Source organism: Sander vitreus, chromosome 10, assembly GCF_031162955.1.
Source record: "Sander vitreus isolate 19-12246 chromosome 10, sanVit1, whole genome shotgun sequence".
Classification (NCBI taxonomy): Eukaryota; Metazoa; Chordata; class Actinopteri; order Perciformes; family Percidae; genus Sander; species Sander vitreus.
The window spans coordinates 17,678,249-17,699,886 of NC_135864.1; the positions used below are offsets into that span (position 1 = coordinate 17,678,249).

Sequence of the window (21,638 nt, forward strand, 5' to 3'; positions counted from 1 at the left end):
TTGATTGATATCCACCTATGGTACCTGTAATTTAAACTGAAACTCTCTAATTACTTAATGACTATTTTCTATTTACTCTCCATACACGTGAACTGTAATGAAAGTGGCTTAATATTCTACATTTTAAACTATTTTGTTTATTTCCCACAGCTCTGTCCAGTCTGAAAAGCATATATTTGGAAGTTTGAGCAGGAACTCAGATGGAGCTACTTATTCTGCTTCACTAAGACATATGTAGATACAGAAGGACTGCTGGACTGTCATCGGAGCAGATCACCACAAGAAAACTATGAATCTATTGCTGTGGGTTTGTCATTGCTGATGACAAATAGGTGCTCAACAAGAGGTGGATAATGCAGACAACATGCAAAGCAAGGATAGGAGTGGCAATGTGTTGTCAGCTATTCAATTTACCAAACAAGTACAGCCAGTTCATTATCATGCTAGTACGTGTTTCCAGTCTTAAAAAGAAGTACAGCAGAGCTCATTGTACACAATTTCAGTAACACCCCTAGACATTCAGTGAATCTACCAATATCTGGGCTGGTTAACTTTAACACTCCCTTGTCAATGTTTTTCACATTATCTAACAGTATGCTATTTTGATAAGAAAATACAGAGAAGCGGTCAAAGAAGACAAATCAAGTATACAGACAACGGAAATATGAAATAGTGAAGTAGGGAACAACCACACTGATTGCTTTGACATCACTGACTGGGCAGTAATTTGGACTCTTGTAGAATGCCACATCAGTTGACAGATTATTCTTATCTACATCTTTAACAACAAAACAGAGTGTTTCCTATATGCCATCGGATCTAAAAATATACAAATTACAATAAACACTAACAATGTGCATTCACATTTGTGGTGGAACAATCTTCTGGAAAGGGACATTGTAAATATATATTTTGGAGTAATTGGGCATAATGCTTTGACAGTTACACTGGTGCGTCTTGTGCAGTTTCCCTCTCTGTACAATGCTGTCCATGACATTGGTGCTGAATGCACAGTCATATAAACCAATAGGCATGACAAGCTGTTTTAATGACAAATCATGTGAGAATGTTGCAGTGATAAAGGCAACAGAAAGATTGCATTGTTGCAAATAAGTATGATACTTATTAAACAGGAATGGTATTTTCAGATTAATAAACACAAGTCATGTTTGCCCTCATAACAATATGCTGTTAAAATATACAAGGGTGGAAATAGGTGATAAAGAAGTGCACAATAAAATGAGTTTATAAGATGTAGAATAGTAAACATTGTGTCACTTTTGGCAATCCCAGCATTCTTAAACACATCAGTTAAAGTGGTTTGAGTGCAAATCAACTAAAAAGTGACTTAAAATAGCACTTTCAGCTCTTAATCAATAGTTGCACTCTGTTGCAGAGCTATAAAAGCTAATAGCAAACTAGCTGCAGAAAAGGACAGGATTCAAATCCTAAACTGACTTTCAAATTGTTGCCTTGAAATCCATAAAATCCATTCAAAGTTGGGCTTCTGTACATGTTGCTGAATTTTGCACTAAAGACAACAATGCACAGGTTTTAATAAAACAACTGAAACATGAAGTAGAGTGGATTAAAGGTCACATTATAAAAATATTAAGGATGCACAATTGAAGGGATTAAAAACTGGCTAAAGAAGAAAGCATAGGTGCATTCTATTATGATTTTGATTTTACCAAGAGATCTAAATTTAGTGAGCAACATAATGGATTAAAAGAAAAAAAGTGCTACCATTAAAGCTGTAAAAGAAAACTTTGTGTAATTCCATGAGTCTAACCTCTAGAGGAGAGTCTGGTTCATCCAGGATGCTCTTTTCACTCTGTATCCGCTGCATCGTCCCTGTAGAACTGGGGTCCATTATCAGCACGTTCTGACTACCAGCTCTGCCGAACTTACAGTCACTCTTTCTGGAGTCAGTCGTCCTGCACACCTCGTAATTGTACACGTGTTGGAGAGTCCCTGTCCCCAAAGTGTCTGAGTAACGTGGTGGATAATATGGAATCACAGGGAGATTGGAGTGATACAGGATGCGAGACTGTCTCCATCTGTAGATTTTCACTGATATAATAACCACTAAACACGTGATGAAGAGGAAGGAAACTACAGCCAAAGCCAACACTAAGTAAAAAGTCAGGTTGTCATTGTACTCCTTGTCGTGTGTAAAGTCAGTGAACTCAGACAGCACTTCAGGGAAGCTGTCCGCCACGGCCACGTTAACAATGACTGTGGCTGAACGAGAGGGCTGCCCGTTGTCCTCCACTATAACAGTCAGTCTTTGTTTCACAGCATCTTTATCAGTGACTTGGCGGATAGTTCTTATTTCTCCATTCTGTAAGCCCACTTCAAACAGCGCCCTGTCTGTGGCTTTCTGCAGTTTATAGGAGAGCCAGGCATTCTGTCCAGAGTCCACATCAACAGCCACCACTTTAGTGACCAGATAGCCCACATCTGCTGAACGAGGCACCATTTCAGCCACCAGAGAGCCACCAGTCTGGACTGGGTACAGAACCTGAGGAGGGTTGTCGTTCTGGTCCTGGATCAGTATTTTCACAGTCACATTGCTACTGAGTGGAGGAGAGCCTCCATCCTGCGCTTTGACGCGGAATTGGAAGTCTTTGATTTGCTCGTAGTCAAAAGAGCGCACTGCATGGATGACTCCACTATCAGCACTAATGGACACATATGAGGAGACTGGCACTCCGTTAACAGAGGAGTCATCCAGTATGTAAGAAACACGGGCATTCTGGTTCCAGTCAGCGTCTCTGGCTTTCACTGTGAATATAGAGAGGCCTGGTGTGTTGTTTTCTACAATGTAGGCCTCATATGAGCTCCTCTCAAAGACAGGCGCGTTATCATTCACATCAGAGATCTGTAAGGTGAGAGTGACGCTGCTGGAGAGGGAGGGCACTCCCTCATCAGAGCAGGTAATAGTTATATTGTATTGAGAAGCAATCTCTCTGTCTAAAGAGACCTCTGTAACTAAAGTATAAAATCCATTTAATGTAGTTTGTATTTTGAAGGGAATGCTACTGTCTATATTACACTCTACCTGTCCACTAGTCTCTGAATCTGGATCATTCACACTTAACATAACTATAACAGTGTTTGGAGGTGAATCCTCTAATATGGAGTCTGATTTAGAAACAATGTTTATGTGAGGATTATTGTCATTTATATCAATAACATCTACTATTACTTTGGTGGAATCAGAGAGTCCCCCGCTGTCTACAACTTCAATATCCATTTCATACATTTTCGACTTTTCATAATCTATTTCACCGATTAGGAAAATGTCTCCGGTTTTCGAATTAATCTTAAACAGTTCAGATAAAAGACGTTCGCTGGTGGATATCAGATAGGATACTTCTCCGTTAGAGCCGATGTCTTTATCAGATGCACTTACAGTCGTTACGCTGGTGCCTTTGGGAGAATGTTCTAATATTTTTGCTCTATACAGCGGTTTAGCGAATGTAGGTGCGTTGTCATTCGCATCTAATACATTGACAAATATCTGCATAGTCCCTGACATCTGCGGCTCCCCTCCGTCTACACCAGTTAACAACAGTGAGATGTGTTCTTGCTTTTCTCGATCTAGAGGCTTCTGTAGAACCATCTCTACCTTTTTACTTCCGCCTGCCTGATTTCCAGGTTTTAATACAAAGTTATCAGTGGAAGTAAGTGAGTATCGCTGTAATCCATTCATCCCAATGTCAGAATCAATAGCTTTCTCTAATACAAATTTCGATCCTATCACAGCGGACTCGCTGATTTCAAAGCGTTTTTCTGCATTAGTAAAACTGGGGCTATTATCGTTTATGTCGGTGATCTCCACTGTTACACGAAACAGTTCCATTGGGTTCTCCAGAATTAACTGGAAATGTAAAGCACAAGGCGTCGTCTCTCCACATAAAGCCTCTCTGTCTATCCTCTCTTGGATAAGGAGGACTCCCCTTTCTTTATTCAGCCCGATGTATTCTACGCTGCCTCCTGTATAGACACGAGCTTTGCCTGATTTCAGCCTTTTAAGATCTAAACCTAAATCATGCGCTATGTTACCAACGACAGAGCCTTTCGCCATTTCTTCGGGAATGGAATAGCTGACCTGCCCGAGCACTTCGCTAAGACATAGCACCGAGAGAAACAACAGTACTTGCCGTTTCATTGTTCTTTCTGAGGTCGTTTCCTGCACCATTAAAACAAAAGCATCCCCAATGCAGTCAATGCGAAAGTAGATAACAGAAAACGTCCACACTTCAACTATACGAATGAACACAAGATATCCAGTTCAATAATTCCTTACAGGGCTCCTCATGAGCGCGGACTGCATATTCTGTCTTTCTCCGATGATATCCACCGTATGTACACGAAGGGGCAGGACACAGACAGAAAAAAATATCATCTAGTTAAATAGCAACGTGCTTGCCAACAGCGACCCTTTGAGTTGAAAATACAAATTACAACAAGTGATATAAAAGACAACTACTGCAAAGTTTTCTGGCAATAACGCGAAACTAAAAAGTAGGAAAAGCTGGCCAGTTATTTGACACATCCTACTGATATTTACCAACATATATAGTTTGATACTATTGTGCCTAAGTGATTTAGTAACATTTGAATTGTGCAATTACAAAAACAGTGTTTTTGAATCATAGTGTATATGAATAAAAGGTATGAAGACAGGACGGAACATAAAAAACACAACACATGGGTACATTCACTGTCGTCACCAGCGTTAACTGTCTTTGTCCATTGTGCTGAATGTGAACACTGACGCATCAACCTGAACTCCTCAGGCATTTATATATGCTGTTCGCCGGACTACAACTGCAGCCAACTTCCTTATGAAGTGAATGCACCAATACCATGACTTCGATTTGTATAAAAATGAAACATTGTGTTTGTTACAGTTTTCTAACCTCTAGAGGAGAGTCTGGTTCATCCAGGATGCTCTTTTCACTCTGTATCCGCTGCATCGTCCCTGTAGAACTGGGGTCCATTATCAGCACGTTCTGACTACCAGCTCTGCCGAACTTACAGTCACTCTTTCTGGAGTCAGTCGTCCTGCACACCTCGTAATTGTACACGTGTTGGAGAGTCCCTGTCCCCAACGTGTCTGAGTAACGTGGTGGATAATATGGAATCACAGGGAGATTGGAGTGATACAGGATGCGAGACTGTCTCCATCTGTAGATTTTCACTGATATAATAACCACTAAACACGTGATGAAGAGGAAGGAAACTACAGCCAAAGCCAACACTAAGTAAAAAGTCAGGTTGTCATTGTACTCCTTGTCGTGTGTAAAGTCAGTGAACTCAGACAGCACTTCAGGGAAGCTGTCCGCCACAGCCACGTTAACAATGACTGTAGCTGAACGAGAGGGCTGCCCGTTGTCCTCCACTATAACAGTCAGTCTTTGTTTCACAGCATCTTTATCAGTGACTTGGCGGATAGTTCTTATTTCTCCATTCTGTAAGCCCACTTCAAACAGCGCCCTGTCTGTGGCTTTCTGCAGTTTATAGGAGAGCCAGGCATTCTGTCCAGAGTCCACATCAACAGCTACCACTTTAGTGACCAGATAGCCCACATCTGCTGAACGAGGCACCATTTCAGCCACCAGAGAGCCACCAGTCTGGACTGGGTACAGAACCTGAGGAGGGTTGTCGTTCTGGTCCTGGATCAGTATTTTCACAGTCACATTGCTACTGAGTGGAGGAGAGCCTCCATCCTGCGCTTTGACGCGGAAGTGGAAGTCTTTGATCTGCTCGTAGTCAAAAGAGCGCACTGCATGGATGACTCCACTATCAGCACTAACGGACACATATGAGGAGACTGGCACTCCGTTAAAAGAGGAGTCCTCCAGTATGTAAGAAACACGGGCATTCTGGTTCCAGTCAGCGTCTCTGGCTTTCACCGTGAATATAGAGAGACCTGGTGTGTTGTTTTCTACAATGTAGGCCTCATATGAGCTCCTCTCAAAGACAGGCGCGTTATCATTCACATCAGAGATCTGTAAGGTGAGAGTGACGCTGCTGGAGAGGGAGGGCTCTCCCTCATCAGAGCAGGTCACAGTTATATTATAGTCAGAGGCTCTCTCTCTGTCTAATTCACTGTCTGTCACTAAACTATAGAAATTATTGGTTGATGATTTTAAAATGAAGGGTACATTTTCGTTAATAAAACATCGCACTTTTCCGTTTTCTCCTGAGTCCTTGTCCTCAATATTTATCATTGTAACAACTGTATTGAGTTTGGCATCCTCTGATATCACATTTGACTTTGACATTATGTTGATTTCAGGCTTGTTGTCGTTTACATCTTGCACATCAACAATCAATTTACAAGAATCTGTGAGTCCTCCATCGTCACTAGCACGTACATTTATTTGAAAATTTTGCGAGTCTTCAAAGTCAGTATTTCCAATTAAAGTAACCTCACCAGTATCCCTGTTTATTTTAAATACTTTCCTGACATTTTCTAACGTATTTGTGATTGAATAAGTTATTTTACCGTTAGAGCCCTGATCTGCATCTGAGGCTGTAACAGTGGCAACAACTGTGCCTTTAGGTGAATTCTCAGTAACTGTAGCCTTGTATGTTTGCTTTGTAAAAACGGGGGCGTTATCGTTAGCATCTAAAACTGTAATGACAATCATCATTGTTCCTGACATCTGCGGCTCTCCTCCATCTACAGCCGTTAACACAAGAGATATCTGCTCTTGTTCCTCTCTGTCTAATGGCTTCTGAAGCACCATCTCAACGTTTTTATTTCCATCAGCGTTATTGTGCAGTTTCAAAGCAAAATTATCGGTTGGCCTTATTTCATAACTATGAACACTATTAATTCCAACATCAAGATCCACAGCCCTTTCCAGCACAAATTTTGCCCCAGTGATCGCTGACTCACTTATTTTGAATTTGATTTCCCTTTCTTCAAAGGTTGGGGCATTATCATTGATATCTGTGATCCGGACTGTAACACTGTAAAATTCCATAGGATTTTCCAAAATAATCTGAAAGTGTAAAGCACAAGGCGTCGTCTGTCTGCAGAGCACCTCTCTGTCGATTCTCTCTTTAACAAGAAGGACTCCTCTGTCTCTGTTCAGCTCGATGTACTCATCGATGTCGCGGGTATATAGTCGAGCTTTGCCAGAAGCCAAACGTTTGGTTTCTAAACCTAAATCTTGTGCTATATTACCGACTAAAGAGCCTTTCGCCATTTCCTCCGGTATTGTGTAGCTGGCCTGTCCCATTACCGAGCCGAGCGAAAGGAGACAGATGAACAACAGCGCTTGTCCTTTCATTGTTCTATTCGAGTATTTTCTCAGAAACGTGTAACAGTCCGGTTATATATCCGATAAACTGAAATCAATCCCAGTGACAAACATCCATTTCTCAGCTGTATAATCCAAACAGTAAAAACAACAGTTTCGGAGGTCGTCGTGTCGGTTATCAGATATTCTACATATCCAGAACGTCGGTTCTTTCCCGTCGTGTTCTCTCTTCATTATGGTGATGTTAAATAGGAGGTGCTGCAACAGCCCTACTCTCAGCCGTGCACACTGTGGTCAACAGCGGCCCTAAGAGTCCATAATACAAAACTGCAGAATATCAACATGAATTATTCAGTCCAACAGACGTACTGCTACGAAAGTGTAACTTGAAATAATGTTATAAAAGCTATATAGGTGATATGATCCACCAACCCAAACGGCGAGTCGCCACTTCAAAACAGTTTATGGTTCTAATTTGTCACTTTTGTTTGCATGTTCAGTCATAATAGGTCTATAAAAGGATGTACCACATCTGACTAAAAGTAGAAAAAAATACGAAAATAAACTGGTAGGCCTAATAAATGAGGGCATGAAGAGGATCAAGCAGAGACTAGAAAAGTCGCTGTCCGAGGTCCTGAAATAATGAAAGTCTTACAAATGGCCAACACTAATGGCAATCACAAGCCATTTCATGCAGACAAAAATCATTGCATACTTAAGACATTAAAGTGTCACTAAAGTTTAAAAAAAGAAAGAATTAATGTTTATTTCGAAACGTTGTGTATAACAAGCACTCCGTAAAAACTTGTATGCTCCAAAAATATAAAATAAAATAAAAATATTTCAATACCAAAAGAGTCACCTGGAAATTCAATCAGACCAAATACTGACACAAAGTCTCACTCCAAAGCCAGATTACTGACTCAAAGCAATGTTGCCATGAAAAGGACCAATACAAAACATTTTAAAATAATATGTATGAAAACAAGGTGAAAGCAGTCTGACCTGTAAGGGCGATATCAGTCTGCTTTAACACAATGCAACTAAGTTAAAGTGATGTGCGTGTGAAATAATATAACAGTCATCATTGAGATTGTAGGTAATGTGATTATGTTCATGGTTCTAAAAATGCTGAAACCGCATTAAGCGGTTCCCTAGCAATACAACTAAACACAAAAGAGAAAGGAAGTCACAGAGAAGAAGCTACATGATTGAACTGACCTCTACAGGAGAGTCTGGTTCATCCAAGATGTTCTTTTCACTCTGTATCCGCTGCATCGTCCCTGTAGAACTGGGGTCCATTATCAGCACGTTCTGACTACCAGCTCTGCCGAACTTACAGTCACTCTTTCTGGAGTCAGTCGTCCTGCACACCTCGTAATTGTACACGTGTTGGAGAGTCCCTGTCCCCAAAGTGTCTGAGTAACGTGGTGGATAATATGGAATCACAGGGAGATTGGAGTGATACAGGATGCGAGACTGTCTCCATCTGTAGATTTTCACTGATATAATAACCACTAAACACGTGATGAAGAGGAAGGAAACTACAGCCAAAGCCAACACTAAGTAAAAAGTCAGGTTGTCATTGTACTCCTTGTCGTGTGTAAAGTCAGTGAACTCAGACAGCACTTCAGGGAAGCTGTCCGCCACCGCCACGTTAACAATGACTGTAGCTGAACGAGAGGGCTGCCCGTTGTCCTCCACTATAACAGTCAGTCTTTGTTTCACAGCATCTTTATCAGTTACTTGGCGGATAGTTCTTATTTCTCCATTCTGTAAGCCCACTTCAAACAGCGCCCTGTCTGTGGCTTTCTGCAGTTTATAGGAGAGCCAGGCATTCTGTCCAGAGTCCACATCAACAGCTACCACTTTAGTGACCAGATAGCCCACATCTGCTGAACGAGGCACCATTTCAGCCACCAGAGAGCCTCCAGTCTGGACTGGGTACAGAACCTGAGGAGGGTTGTCGTTCTGGTCCTGGATCAGTATTTTCACAGTCACATTGCTACTGAGTGGAGGAGAGCCTCCATCCTGCGCTTTGACGCGGAAGTGGAAGTCTTTGATCTGCTCGTAGTCAAAAGAGCGCCCTGCATGGATGACTCCACTATCAGCACTAACGGACACATATGAGGAGACTGGCACTCCGTTAACAGAGGAGTCCTCCAGTATGTAAGAAACACGGGCATTCTGGTTCCAGTCAGCGTCTCTGGCTTTCACTGTGAATATAGAGAGACCTGGTGTGTTGTTTTCTACAATGTAGGCCTCATATGAGCTCCTCTCAAAGACAGGCGCGTTATCATTCACATCAGAGATCTGTAAGGTGAGAGTGACGCTGCTGGAGAGGGAGGGCACTCCCTCATCAGAGCAGGTTACAGTTATATTATACTCAGAGGCTCTCTCTCTGTCTAAATCACTGTCTGTCACTAAACTATAGAAATCATTAGAAGAAGTGGTAATAGTAAATGGTATATTGCCATTTATTCGACAGTTCACTTGACCATTGTTACTTGAATCTGGGTCAAGAACACTAAACATAACTATAACTGTATTTTGGGAAGAATCTTCTGGGATTGAGTCAGATTTGGAAAGTATACTGATTACAGGCTTATTATCATTAATATCAATAACATCAACAATAATTTTACTGGAATCAGAAAGACCACCGCTGTCTTGAGCTTCGATATCAATTTGGTAATACTTGGCTTTTTCAAAGTCAACTTCACCAACTAATATTACGTCACCGTTTTCATTTATTGTAAATATATCAGACACACTATCCATGGTTGTCGACACTGAATAAGAAACTTCCCCGTTTGTCCCTTTATCTGCATCCGAAGCACTCACTGTTGTCACAGTTGTTCCTTTCTGAGAATTTTCGGCGATGGCTGCCTTGTAAATCGACTGCATGAAAACAGGAGCATTGTCGTTTGCATCGAGCACGGTCACATAAATCTTTACTGTACCAGACATCTGAGGATCTCCTCCATCTACAGCTGTTAACAACAACGATATTTGTTCCTCTCTCTCTCGATCTAACGGCTTGTGCAAGACCATTTCGACCTTTTTAATTACATCTGCATGAGTTTGTATTTTCAGCATAAAATTATCTGTAGATTTCAAGCTGTAATTTTTCAGGCCATTTACGCCAATGTCAGCATCAACAGCCCTTTCTAACACAAATTTAGATCCTGTAACTGCGGATTCGCTAATTTCAAAACGTTTCTCGTCATTTTTAAAACTGGGACTGTTGTCGTTGATGTCTGTAATCTCTACTGTTATTCGAAAAAGCTCCATTGGATTTTCTAGAATAATCTGCAAATGTAAAGCACAAGGCGTCGTCTGTCTGCAGAGCGACTCTCTGTCGATTCTCTCTTTAACGAGGAGGACTCCCCGTTCTCTATTTAGCTCAATGTATTCTGCACTGTCACCCGTAAATATACGGGCTTTACCTGACTTTAGTCTTTTCACATCCAATCCTAAATCCCGTGCTATGTTGCCCACTACAGAGCCCTTTGCCATTTCCTCCGGAATAGAGTAGCTGACTTGACCGAGTACTGATCCAAGAGATAAGATTGAGATGAAAAGCAGTACTTGCCGTGCCATTGTTCTATCCATATACGTTTGCGCCACAAAAAGACTGTTACACTCGGTTTCACAATAACAATATATCCATGTAAAAATAAATTGATAAAGGAATATTAAGTAAATCCACAAATTTTGAACGAGTCGATCCGGCTCAGCGTGTCCGAAAGGGTGAAATGTCAGTGAAAAATGCTTTCACCCTTTTTCTTTCTCTGAAATAACGACATGATATGGGAGGATCTGCTTCAAATCATGTCGACAGCTGCAACGCCTTAACCAACAGCGGCCCATGGAGTTCAAAAAGTGAAATTGCAAGAACATTAAACCTAATATTAGTTGAAATAGTTTAGGAATATGCATTATATGCAATACTGGTGTTATAAAACAACTTAAAAATGAGTCATCGAAAAGAGTGCGACGTCACTCCAGCTATCACATAAATGGCAGATAAAGAAAATAACCACAACTGAAAGCACATTATTACAACTATATGACATTTCTAACCTCTAGAGGAGAGTCTGGATCATCCAGGATGTTCTTTTCACTCTGTATCCGCTGCATCGTCCCTGTAGAACTGGGGTCCATTATCAGCACGTTCTGACTACCAGCTCTGCCGAACTTACAGTCACTCTTTCTGGAGTCAGTCGTCCTGCACACCTCGTAATTGTACACGTGTTGGAGAGTCCCTGTCCCCAAAGTGTCTGAGTAACGTGGTGGATAATATGGAATCACAGGGAGATTGGAGTGATACAGGATGCGAGACTGTCTCCATCTGTAGATTTTCACTGATATAATAACCACTAAACACGTGATGAAGAGGAAGGAAACTACAGCCAAAGCCAACACTAAGTAAAAAGTCAGGTTGTCATTGTACTCCTTGTCGTGTGTAAAGTCAGTGAACTCAGACAGCACTTCAGGAAAGCTGTCCGCCACAGCCACGTTAACAATGACTGTAGCTGAACGAGAGGGCTGCCCGTTGTCCTCCACTATAACAGTCAGTCTTTGTTTCACAGCATCTTTATCAGTTACTTGCCGGATAGTTCTTATTTCTCCATTCTGTAAGCCCACTTCAAACAGCGCCCTCTCTGTGGCTTTCTGCAGTTTATAGGAGAGCCAGGCATTCTGTCCAGAGTCCACATCAACAGCCACCACTTTAGTGACCAGATAGCCCACATCTGCTGAACGAGGCACCATTTCAGCCACCAGAGAGCCTCCAGTCTGGACTGGGTACAGAACCTGAGGAGGGTTGTCGTTCTGGTCCTGGATCAGTATTTTCACAGTCACATTGCTACTGAGTGGAGGAGAGCCTCCATCCTGCGCTTTGACGCGGAAGTAGAAGTCTTTGATCTGCTCGTAGTCAAAAGAGCGCACTGCATGGATGACTCCACTATCAGCACTAACGGACACATATGAGGAGACTGGCACTCCGTTAACATAGGAGTCCTCCAGTATGTAAGAAACACGGGCATTCTGGTTCCAGTCAGCGTCTCTGGCTTTCACCGTGAATATAGAGAGACCTGGTGTGTTGTTTTCTACAATGTAGGCCTCATATGAGCTCCTCTCAAAGACAGGCGCGTTATCATTCACATCAGAGATCTGTAAGGTGAGAGTGACGCTGCTGGAGAGGGATGGTACTCCCTCATCAGAGCAGGTCACAGTTATGTTATACTCAGAGGCTCTCTCTCTGTCTAAATCACTGTTTGTTCGTATACTATGAAAACCATTTGATGTATTTTCAATGATAAAAGGCTCGCTATCACGAAGAAAACATTTAACCACTCCGTTATTATCCGAGTCAGCATCATGCACATTCATAACAGCAACAACTGTTTGAAATGTGGAATCTTCCGGTATAGATTGTGTAGTCGACATTAAATCTATTATTGGAATATTATCATTCATATCAATAATGTCAAATAATATTTTGCAAGAGTCAGTTAGCCCACCTTGATCTCTTGCTTTAACATCTAAATGATAATGTTTTGATGTTTCATAGTCTATTTTGCCAATCAAACGCACCTCACCACTTGCCCCATGTATTTCAAATAAATCCAAAATTCCCTCAGTGTTACTCGAAATTGAATACGTTACGACACCATTTGTGCCATGATCTATATCAGTAGCTGTTACAGTCATCAATGAAGTTCCCTTCTGGGAGTTTTCCATTAAACTAGCTTCATATGTTGACTGCGTAAACAATGGAGCGTTGTCATTCACATCTAACACAGTTACGTGAATTTTCACTGTTCCTGACAGCTGAGGTTCACCTCCGTCGACGGCTGTTAGTGTTAGAGTCAGTTGTTCTTGTTTCTCACGATCAAGAGGTTTCTCCAAGACCATCTCTACCTCCTTTTCTCCACCTGCGTTGTTGTTGAGTCTCAAAACGAAATTATCTGTTGGGTTAAGGGAATAGCTTTTGAGCCCGTTTATACCGACATCATAATCTATTGCTTTATCTAATACAAATTTGGCCCCTCTAACAGCCGATTCGCTAATCTCGAATAGCATATTATTCATTTTAAATAGAGGAGCGTTGTCGTTTATATCAGTTATTTCTACCGTAACGCGATAGAACTCGATGGGGTTTTCCAAAATTATTTGGAAATGTAAAGCACAAGGATTCGTTTGTTTGCATAACGCTTCTCTGTCCATTCTCTCTTTGATGAGAAGGACTCCCTTTTCTTCATTCAACTCGATGTATTTAGCGCTGTTTCCAACATGCAAGCGTGCTTTTCCTGTTTTCAGTCTTTTTAAATCTAAACCTAAATCTTGTGCTATGTTGCCGATCAACGAGCCTTTTGGCATTTCCTCGGGAATAGAATAGCTGACCTGCCCAAGCACGAAACAGAGAGAGAGCATCGAGAAAAACAATAGCACTTGCCGTCTCATTGTCTCGTTCAACGTTTCTCTACGATAAAAAAGAATCAGAAAATAATCCGCAAAAAAGACAGTTGTCTTCCACACACTGGATGGCAAAAAATGAGGAAGCGTCAACAGAAATGTCGATCAATATATTTCCAACTCCGTTGCGCGTGTGAAGTGTCTTCAGTATTTCGAGCTGTGCATTGTCTCGACCTTGCTTTTCAGAAATCTAAATGATCTGGGAGGTGCTGCTGAGATCTGCAGTGAAACTACCACACGCTGGCCAACAGCGTCCCTAGGAGTACAGAATACGAAACTGCAAAAGACTGGGCGTTAAGAAGTCCAGGCATTGTAATATTAAAAAATAAATTGTTCAAAGTGCTGGAAACAGACGCTTTGTGTAACATGATTCTCCGTACTGCCAAACTCGTTTTAAATTAATTATGAAAGCACAAAAAATGAAAAGCCAGAAACAGGATGAACGTGTCTAAATAAGATCACTGTTTGTCAATTTTACAACACTACTTGCTGCTAGAAGGGTATTCTACGTAAAAAGTACACCAGGAAAACAACACAGAAAGTCGGACACAAACAAACACACACACACACACACACACACACACACACACACACAAACACACACATACACACACAAGGTGTAACTGGAAAAATGCAAGCCGAAATATAGAAATATAGGGTAACTGAGCTCCTGCAACAATCCAGCATTGACCTCATTTACGATGATTTGTCTAGCGCTGTCCGTGGTGCTAAAACACATTTATTGCAGCACACATAAGAACATCCGCTACAACCAGTAATGATTGTCAGTTTTTTTCTTTATTGCTAAAGGCATATATCAATTAAATAATTGCTTTATAACGGAGGCCTCACCTCTAGAGGAGAGTCTGGTTCATCCAGGATGCTCTTTTCACTCTGTATCCGCTGCATCGTCCCTGTAGAACTGGGGTCCATTATCAGCACGTTCTGACTACCAGCTCTGCCGAACTTACAGTCACTCTTTCTGGAGTCAGTCGTCCTGCACACCTCGTAATTGTACACGTGTTGGAGAGTCCCTGTCCCCAAAGTGTCTGAGTAACGTGGTGGATAATATGGAATCACAGGGAGATTGGAGTGATACAGGATGCGAGACTGTCTCCATCTGTAGATTTTCACTGATATAATAACCACTAAACACGTGATGAAGAGGAAGGAAACTACAGCCAAAGCCAACACTAAGTAAAAAGTCAGGTTGTCATTGTACTCCTTGTCGTGTGTAAAGTCAGTGAACTCAGACAGCACTTCAGGAAAGCTGTCCGCCACCGCCACGTTAACAATGACTGTAGCTGAACGAGATGGCTGCCCGTTGTCCTCCACTATAACAGTCAGTCTTTGTTTCACAGCATCTTTATCAGTTACTTGGCGGATAGTTCTTATTTCTCCATTCTGTAAGCCCACTTCAAACAGCGCCCTGTCTGTGGCTTTCTGCAGTTTATAGGAGAGCCAGGCATTCTGTCCAGAGTCCACATCAACAGCCACCACTTTAGTGACCAGATAGCCCACATCTGCTGAACGAGGCACCATTTCAGCCACCAGAGAACCTCCAGTCTGGACTGGGTACAGAACCTGAGGAGGGTTGTCGTTCTGGTCCTGGATCAGTATTTTCACAGTCACATTGCTACTGAGTGGAGGAGAGCCTCCATCCTGCGCTTTGACGCGGAAGTGGAAGTCTTTGATCTGCTCGTAGTCAAAAGAGCGCCCTGCATGGATGACTCCACTATCAGCACTAACGGACACATATGAGGAGACTGGCACTCCGTTAACAGAGGAGTCCTCCAGTATGTAAGAAACACGGGCATTCTGGTTCCAGTCAGCGTCTCTGGCTTTCACTGTGAATACAGAGAGACCTGGTGTGTTGTTTTCTACAATGTAGGCCTCATATGAGCTCCTCTCAAAGACAGGCGCGTTATCATTCACATCAGAGATCTGTAAGGTGAGAGTGACGCTGCTGGAGAGGGAGGGCACTCCCTCATCAGAGCAGGTAATAGTTATATTGTATTGAGAAGCAATCTCTCTGTCTAAATCACTGTCTGTCACTAAACTATAAAAATTATTTGTCGATGTTTTCAGAGTGAAGGGTATATTTTCGCTAATGAAGCATTTCACGTTTCCGTTTTCTCCTGAATCTAAGTCCTCTATATTTATCATTGTAACAACTGTATTGAGTTTGGCATCCTCTGATATAACACTTGACTTCGACATTATGTTGATTTCAGGCTTGTTGTCATTTTCATCTTGCACATCAACAATCAATTTACAAGAATCTGTGAGTCCTCCATCGTCACTAGCAAGTACATTTATTTGAAAGTGTCTTGACTTTTCGAAGTCGATGTTTCCAATTAATGAAACTTCGCCGTTTTCTTTATTTACCTCAAATAACTTCCTGATATTGTCCAGTGTATTTGTGATTGAATACGTTATTTCACCGTTAGAGCCATGATCTGCATCTGAGGCTGTAACAGTGGCAACAACTGTGCCTTTAGGTGAATTCTCAGTAACTGTAGCCTTGTATGTTGGCTGTGTAAAAACGGGGGCGTTATCGTTAGCGTCTAAAACTGTAATGACAATCATCATTGTTCCTGACATCTGCGGCTCTCCTCCATCTACAGCCGTTAACACAAGAGATATCTGCTCTTGTTCCTCTCTATCTAAAGGTTTTTGTAGTACAATTTCAACGTTTTTATTTCCATCAGCGTTATTGTGCAGTTTCAGTACAAAATTATCTGTTGGTTTTAAATTGTAGTTTTGAATATCATTAACTCCAACATCAAGATCCACAGCCCTTTCTAGCACAAATGTTGCTCCGTTGATCGCCGACTCGCTAATTTTGAATTTCATCTCATTTTTCTCAAAGGTCGGTGAATTATCATTGATATCTGTGATCTGGACGGTAACAGTGTAAAACTCCATAGGATTCTCCAAAATAATCTGAAAATGTAAAGCGCAAAGGGCCGTCTCTGTACACAGCACCTCTCTGTCGATTCTCTCTTTGACGATGAGGACTCCCCTTTCTCTGCTCAGCTCGATGTACTCGTCGGTGTTCCTCGTATAGATCTTAGCTTTACCTGATATCAAACGTTTTATTTCTAAACCTAAATCTTGCGCTATATTGCCCACCAAAGAGCCTTTCGCCATTTCCTCCGGAATAGAGTAGCTGACCTGCCCGAACACCGAGTCAAAGGAAAGGAGAGTGATAAACAACAGTACTTGCCGATTCATTGTTCTATCTGTTTTCCCCAGTGAGACTCCACAGTCTGCTTATATTCCAAAAAAAACATATACCAAAATGTCAAATCTCAAATGAACAGCTGTATAACCGACTCATTGGAGGAAAGTCTTGCAGATCAAAATCATTCCTCTTCTTTTTCAAAAATGCTCCACAACCAGAACTGTCTGTTCTTTCCCGTCGTGTTCTCTCTGTACTGTGGCGATGTTACATGGGAGGTGCTGCTACAACCCTGCTCTCATTCATCAACACTCTGGTCAACAGCGGCCCTAAGAGTCCATATTATAAAACTGCAGAACATCGACTAAAATTCAGCTCAGGCGACCTCAGTGTAAACTATCTGGAAATGTATTTACAACACATACGTAATATTTTGGATATTACAAACGACTACAGGAAGACATTATTTAAATGTATTGTGTTTACTGTTTAGACCGTTTTACTAATTATATATTCAAAGATAATAGATACACAATGAATGGAACCATGTTAACCAGATCTTGCAGATATATCAGCGATTGGGTGGATACAAAATCAAATTGAAAGATCGGAAAGGAAAAAACAAAATACCTTGGAAAATCAAAAGGTGCATCTGCCTAATGATAATTATTGACACAAAAAAAAATGAGAAGAACACAGAAAGAGACCGATATTAAAACTGTGGAAACAGCAGTTGACAGACAGGTTAAACATGCGGATGTCCTATGCATGTCGCTGTCCGAAGTTCTGATGTGAATCAACTCTGAATGAGAGCCCAAACTCCCAGAAAGCACGAGCTGTTGTTGGGATAACGCGATCCAATAAAGAGCCATATTAACTGGAAAACTCATAGTACGACTACTACTACTACTACTACTACTACTACTACTACTACTAATAATAATAATAATAATAATAATAATAATAATAATAATAATCATTATAAAAAAATACATCGCGTCCTATAAGCAGACAGATTGAAGTTAAAATTTAGTCCTTTGAGGAAAGAAGGCGAAATTAGCACAAAATGTCTGAAAAAAGTAACTACTTTACATTGTTAAAGCATAAAACTACCTTAACACAAAATGTCCCTCATAATTGTTTGCTCCCCTGTTTGTTACTCAAAAAATAGTTGTGTAAAGCGGCCTACACATGATCTGCGGCAAAAACCGATATGCGCAGGCTGTTCCATTGATTTCCAATGGGGAGAGCGTCGCACACCGCTTGAAATTGCCGCGCTTCGATCAAAGTTAAATTATTTCAACTTTGACTTCGTTGACGCTGAGCTATGTAGGCGCAACCATGGGCGCAACCAATTCCAGAACGTTCCTTTGCTGCGCTTTGCCTCTTTGCTCTTTGCCATAACCTCGCGGTTTTACCACTGATCATGTGTAGGTGGCTTAACAAGAATAACATTTTAAATCAGGAAGACGAAATTAAAGCAGTCTGACCTCCAGAGGAGAGTCTGGATCATCCAGGATGCTCTTTTCACTCTGTATCCGCTGCATCGTCCCTGTAGAACTGGGGTCCATTATCAGCACGTTCTGACTACCAGCTCTGCCGAACTTACAGTCACTCTTTCTGGAGTCAGTCGTCCTGCACACCTCGTAATTGTACACGTGTTGGAGAGTCCCTGTCCCCAAAGTGTCTGAGTAACGTGGTGGATAATATGGAATCACAGGGAGATTGGAGTGATACAGGATGCGAGACTGTCTCCATCTGTAGATTTTCAATGATATAATAACCACTAAACACGTGATGAAGAGGAAGGAAACTACAGCCAAAGCCAACACTAAGTAAAAAGTCAGGTTGTCATTGTACTCCTTGTCGTGTGTAAAGTCAGTGAACTCAGACAGCACTTCAGGGAAGCTGTCCGCCACCGCCACGTTAACAATGACTGTAGCTGAACGAGAGGGCTGCCCGTTGTCCTCCACTATAACAGTCAGTCTTTGTTTCACAGCATCTTTATCAGTGACTTGGCGGATAGTTCTTATTTCTCCATTCTGTAAGCCCACTTCAAACAGCGCCCTGTCTGTGGCTTTCTGCAGTTTATAGGAGAGCCAGGCATTCTGTCCAGAGTCCACATCAACAGCCACCACTTTAGTGACCAGATAGCCCACATCTGCTGAACGAGGCACCATTTCAGCCACCAGAGAGCCTCCAGTCTGGACTGGGTACAGAACCTGAGGAGGGTTGTCGTTCTGGTCCTGGATCAGTATTTTCACAGTCACATTGCTACTAAGTGGAGGAGAGCCGCCATCCTGCGCTTTGACGCGGAAGTGGAAGTCTTTGATCTGCTCGTAGTCAAAAGAGCGCCCTGCATGGATGACTCCACTATCAGCACTAACGGACACATATGAGGAGACTGGCACTCCGTTAACAGAGGAGTCCTCCAATATGTAAGAAACACGGGCATTCTGGTTCCAGTCAGCGTCTCTGGCTTTCACTGTGAATATAGAGAGGCCTGGTGTGTTGTTTTCTACAATGTAGGCCTCATATGAGCTCCTCTCAAAGACAGGCGCGTTATCATTCACATCAGAGATCTGTAAGGTGAGAGTGACGCTGCTAGAGAGGGAGGGCACTCCCTCATCAGAGCAGCTCACAGTTATGTTATATTGAGAAGAGAGCTCTCTGTCTAATTCACTTTCTGTCACTAAACTATAGAAATTATTGGTTGATGATTTTAAAATGAAGGGTATGTTTTCGCTGATAAAACATTTCACGTTACCGTTTTCTCCAGTGTCCTTGTCCTCAATATTTATCATTATAACAACTGTATTGAGTTTGGCATCCTCTGATATAACACTTGACTTCGACATTATGTTGATTTCAGGCTTGTTGTCGTTTTCATCTTGCACATCAACAATCAATTTACAAGAATCTGTGAGTCCTCCATCGTCACTAGCAAGTACATTTATTTGAAAGTGTCTTGACTTTTCGAAGTCGATGTTTCCAATTAATGAAACTTCACCGTTTTCTTTATTTACCTCAAACACTTTCCTGACATTTTCTAACGTATTTGTGATTGAATAAGTTATTTTACCGTTAGAGCCCTGATCTGCATCTGAGGCTGTAACAGTGGCAACAACTGTGCCTTTAGGTGAATTCTCAGTAACTGTAGCCTTGTATGTTGGCTGTGTAAAAACGGGGGCGTTATCGTTAGCGTCTAAAACTGTAATGACAATCAGCATTGTTCCTGACATCTGCGGCTCTCCTCCATCTACAGCCGTTAACACAAGAGATATCTGCTCTTGTTTCTCTCTGTCTAATGGCTTCTGAAGCACCATCTCAACGTTTTTATTTCCATCAGCGTTATTGTGCAGTTTCAGTACAAAATTATCTGTTGGTTTTAATTCGTAGTTTTGAACACCGTTGTTTCCAACATCAAGATCCACAGCCCTTTCTAGCACAAATTTTGCGCCGCTAATCGCCGATTCGCTAATTTTGAATTTCATCTCATTTATCTCAAAAGTTGGTGAATTATCATTGATATCTGTGATCTGGACGGTAACAGTGTAAAACTCCATAGGATTCTCCAAAATAATCTGAAAATGTAAAGCGCAAAGGGCCGTCTCTGTACACAGCACCTCTCTGTCGATTCTCTCTTTGACGATGAGGACTCCCCTTTCTCTGCTCAGCTCGATGTACTCGTCGGTGTTCCTCGTATAGATCTTAGCTTTACCTGATATCAAACGTTTTATTTCTAAACCTAAATCTTGCGCTATATTGCCCACCAAAGAGCCTTTCGCCATTTCCTCCGGAATAGAGTAGCTGACCTGCCCGAACACTGAGTCGAGGAAAATGAGAGAGATAAACAACATCACTTGCCGATTCATTGTTCTATCCGTTTTCCCCAGTGAGACTCCACAGTCTGCTTCTATTCCAAACAAAAACATATACCAAAATGTCAAATCTCAAATGAACAGCTGTATAATCCACTCATTGGAAGCAAATGTCTTCCAGATTGAAATTTCACCTCTTCTTTTTCAAAAATGCTCCACAACCAGAACTGTCTGTTCTTTCACGTCGTGTTCTCTCTGTACTGTGGCGATGTTACATGGGAGGTGCTGCTACAACCCTGCTCTCATTCATCAACACTCTGGTCAACAGCGGCCCTAAGAGTCCATATTATAAAACTGCAGAACATCGACTAAAATTCAGCTCAGGCGACCTCAGTGTAAACTATCTGGAAATGTATTTACAACACATACGTAATATTTTGGACGTTACAAACGACTACAGGAAGACATTATTGTAATGTATCGTGTTTACTGTTTAGACCGTTTTACTAATTATATATTCAAAGATAATAGATACACAATTAATGACACCATGTTAATCAGATCTTCCAGATATAATATGTCAGAAATAGGGTGGATATAACATCAAATTGAAATATTTGAAAGGAATAAATATATCTCGGAAATCAAAGGTTTCACTACATAATCATAATAATTAACACATAATGAGAAGAACACATGAAGAGATTGATATTAAAACTGTGGAAACAGCAGTTGACAGACAGGTTAAACATGCGGATGTCCTATGCATGTCGCTGTCCGAAGTTCTGATGTGAATCAACTCTGAATGAGAGCCCAAACTCCCAGACTGCACGAGCTGTTGTTCGGATAACGTGATCCCATAAA

General features: G+C 41.6%; 5 protein-coding genes across 12 annotated transcripts in view; all 5 read right to left on the reverse strand.

Moving 5' to 3' along the window:
- LOC144524403 (protocadherin gamma-C5-like) overlaps nt 1-21,638 on the reverse strand; it is a 190,213-nt gene that overhangs the window by 63,750 nt on the left and 104,825 nt on the right. Inside the window, exon 1 of one of the 8 annotated variants that reach the window (XM_078260625.1) lies at nt 8,508-11,021. The exons of 6 other annotated variants lie outside the window; for them this stretch is intronic. In XM_078260625.1, the coding sequence (XP_078116751.1) occupies nt 8,508-10,901 (2,394 nt within the window). In that variant the 5' untranslated portion in view covers nt 10,902-11,021. Of the gene's footprint in view, nt 1-8,507; nt 11,022-21,638 lie in introns of those variants that run through there. One more of the 8 variants, XM_078260633.1, reaches the window with a different exon arrangement.
- LOC144524843 (uncharacterized) lies at nt 432-7,488 on the reverse strand. The gene is made up of 2 exons (XM_078261358.1): nt 4,932-7,488; nt 432-4,294 (listed from the first exon to the last, which is right to left on the reverse strand). The coding sequence occupies exons 1-2, from the start codon at nt 7,314-7,316 to the stop codon at nt 1,706-1,708; spliced, it is 4,974 nt and encodes a 1,657-aa protein (XP_078117484.1). The 5' UTR covers nt 7,317-7,488; the 3' UTR covers nt 432-1,705.
- Nucleotides 11,355-13,903, reverse strand: LOC144524845 (protocadherin gamma-A1-like). Its single transcript, XM_078261360.1, has 2 exons — nt 13,444-13,903; nt 11,355-12,156 (listed from the first exon to the last, which is right to left on the reverse strand). The coding sequence occupies exons 1-2, from the start codon at nt 13,755-13,757 to the stop codon at nt 11,355-11,357; spliced, it is 1,116 nt and encodes a 371-aa protein (XP_078117486.1). The 5' UTR covers nt 13,758-13,903.
- On the reverse strand, nt 14,604-17,190 carry LOC144524846 (protocadherin beta-16-like). The gene has a single exon (XM_078261362.1). The coding sequence runs from the start codon at nt 17,004-17,006 to the stop codon at nt 14,604-14,606; it is 2,403 nt and encodes an 800-aa protein (XP_078117488.1). The 5' UTR covers nt 17,007-17,190.
- LOC144524847 (protocadherin beta-16-like) lies at nt 18,429-21,017 on the reverse strand. The gene has a single exon (XM_078261363.1). The coding sequence runs from the start codon at nt 20,886-20,888 to the stop codon at nt 18,429-18,431; it is 2,460 nt and encodes an 819-aa protein (XP_078117489.1). The 5' UTR covers nt 20,889-21,017.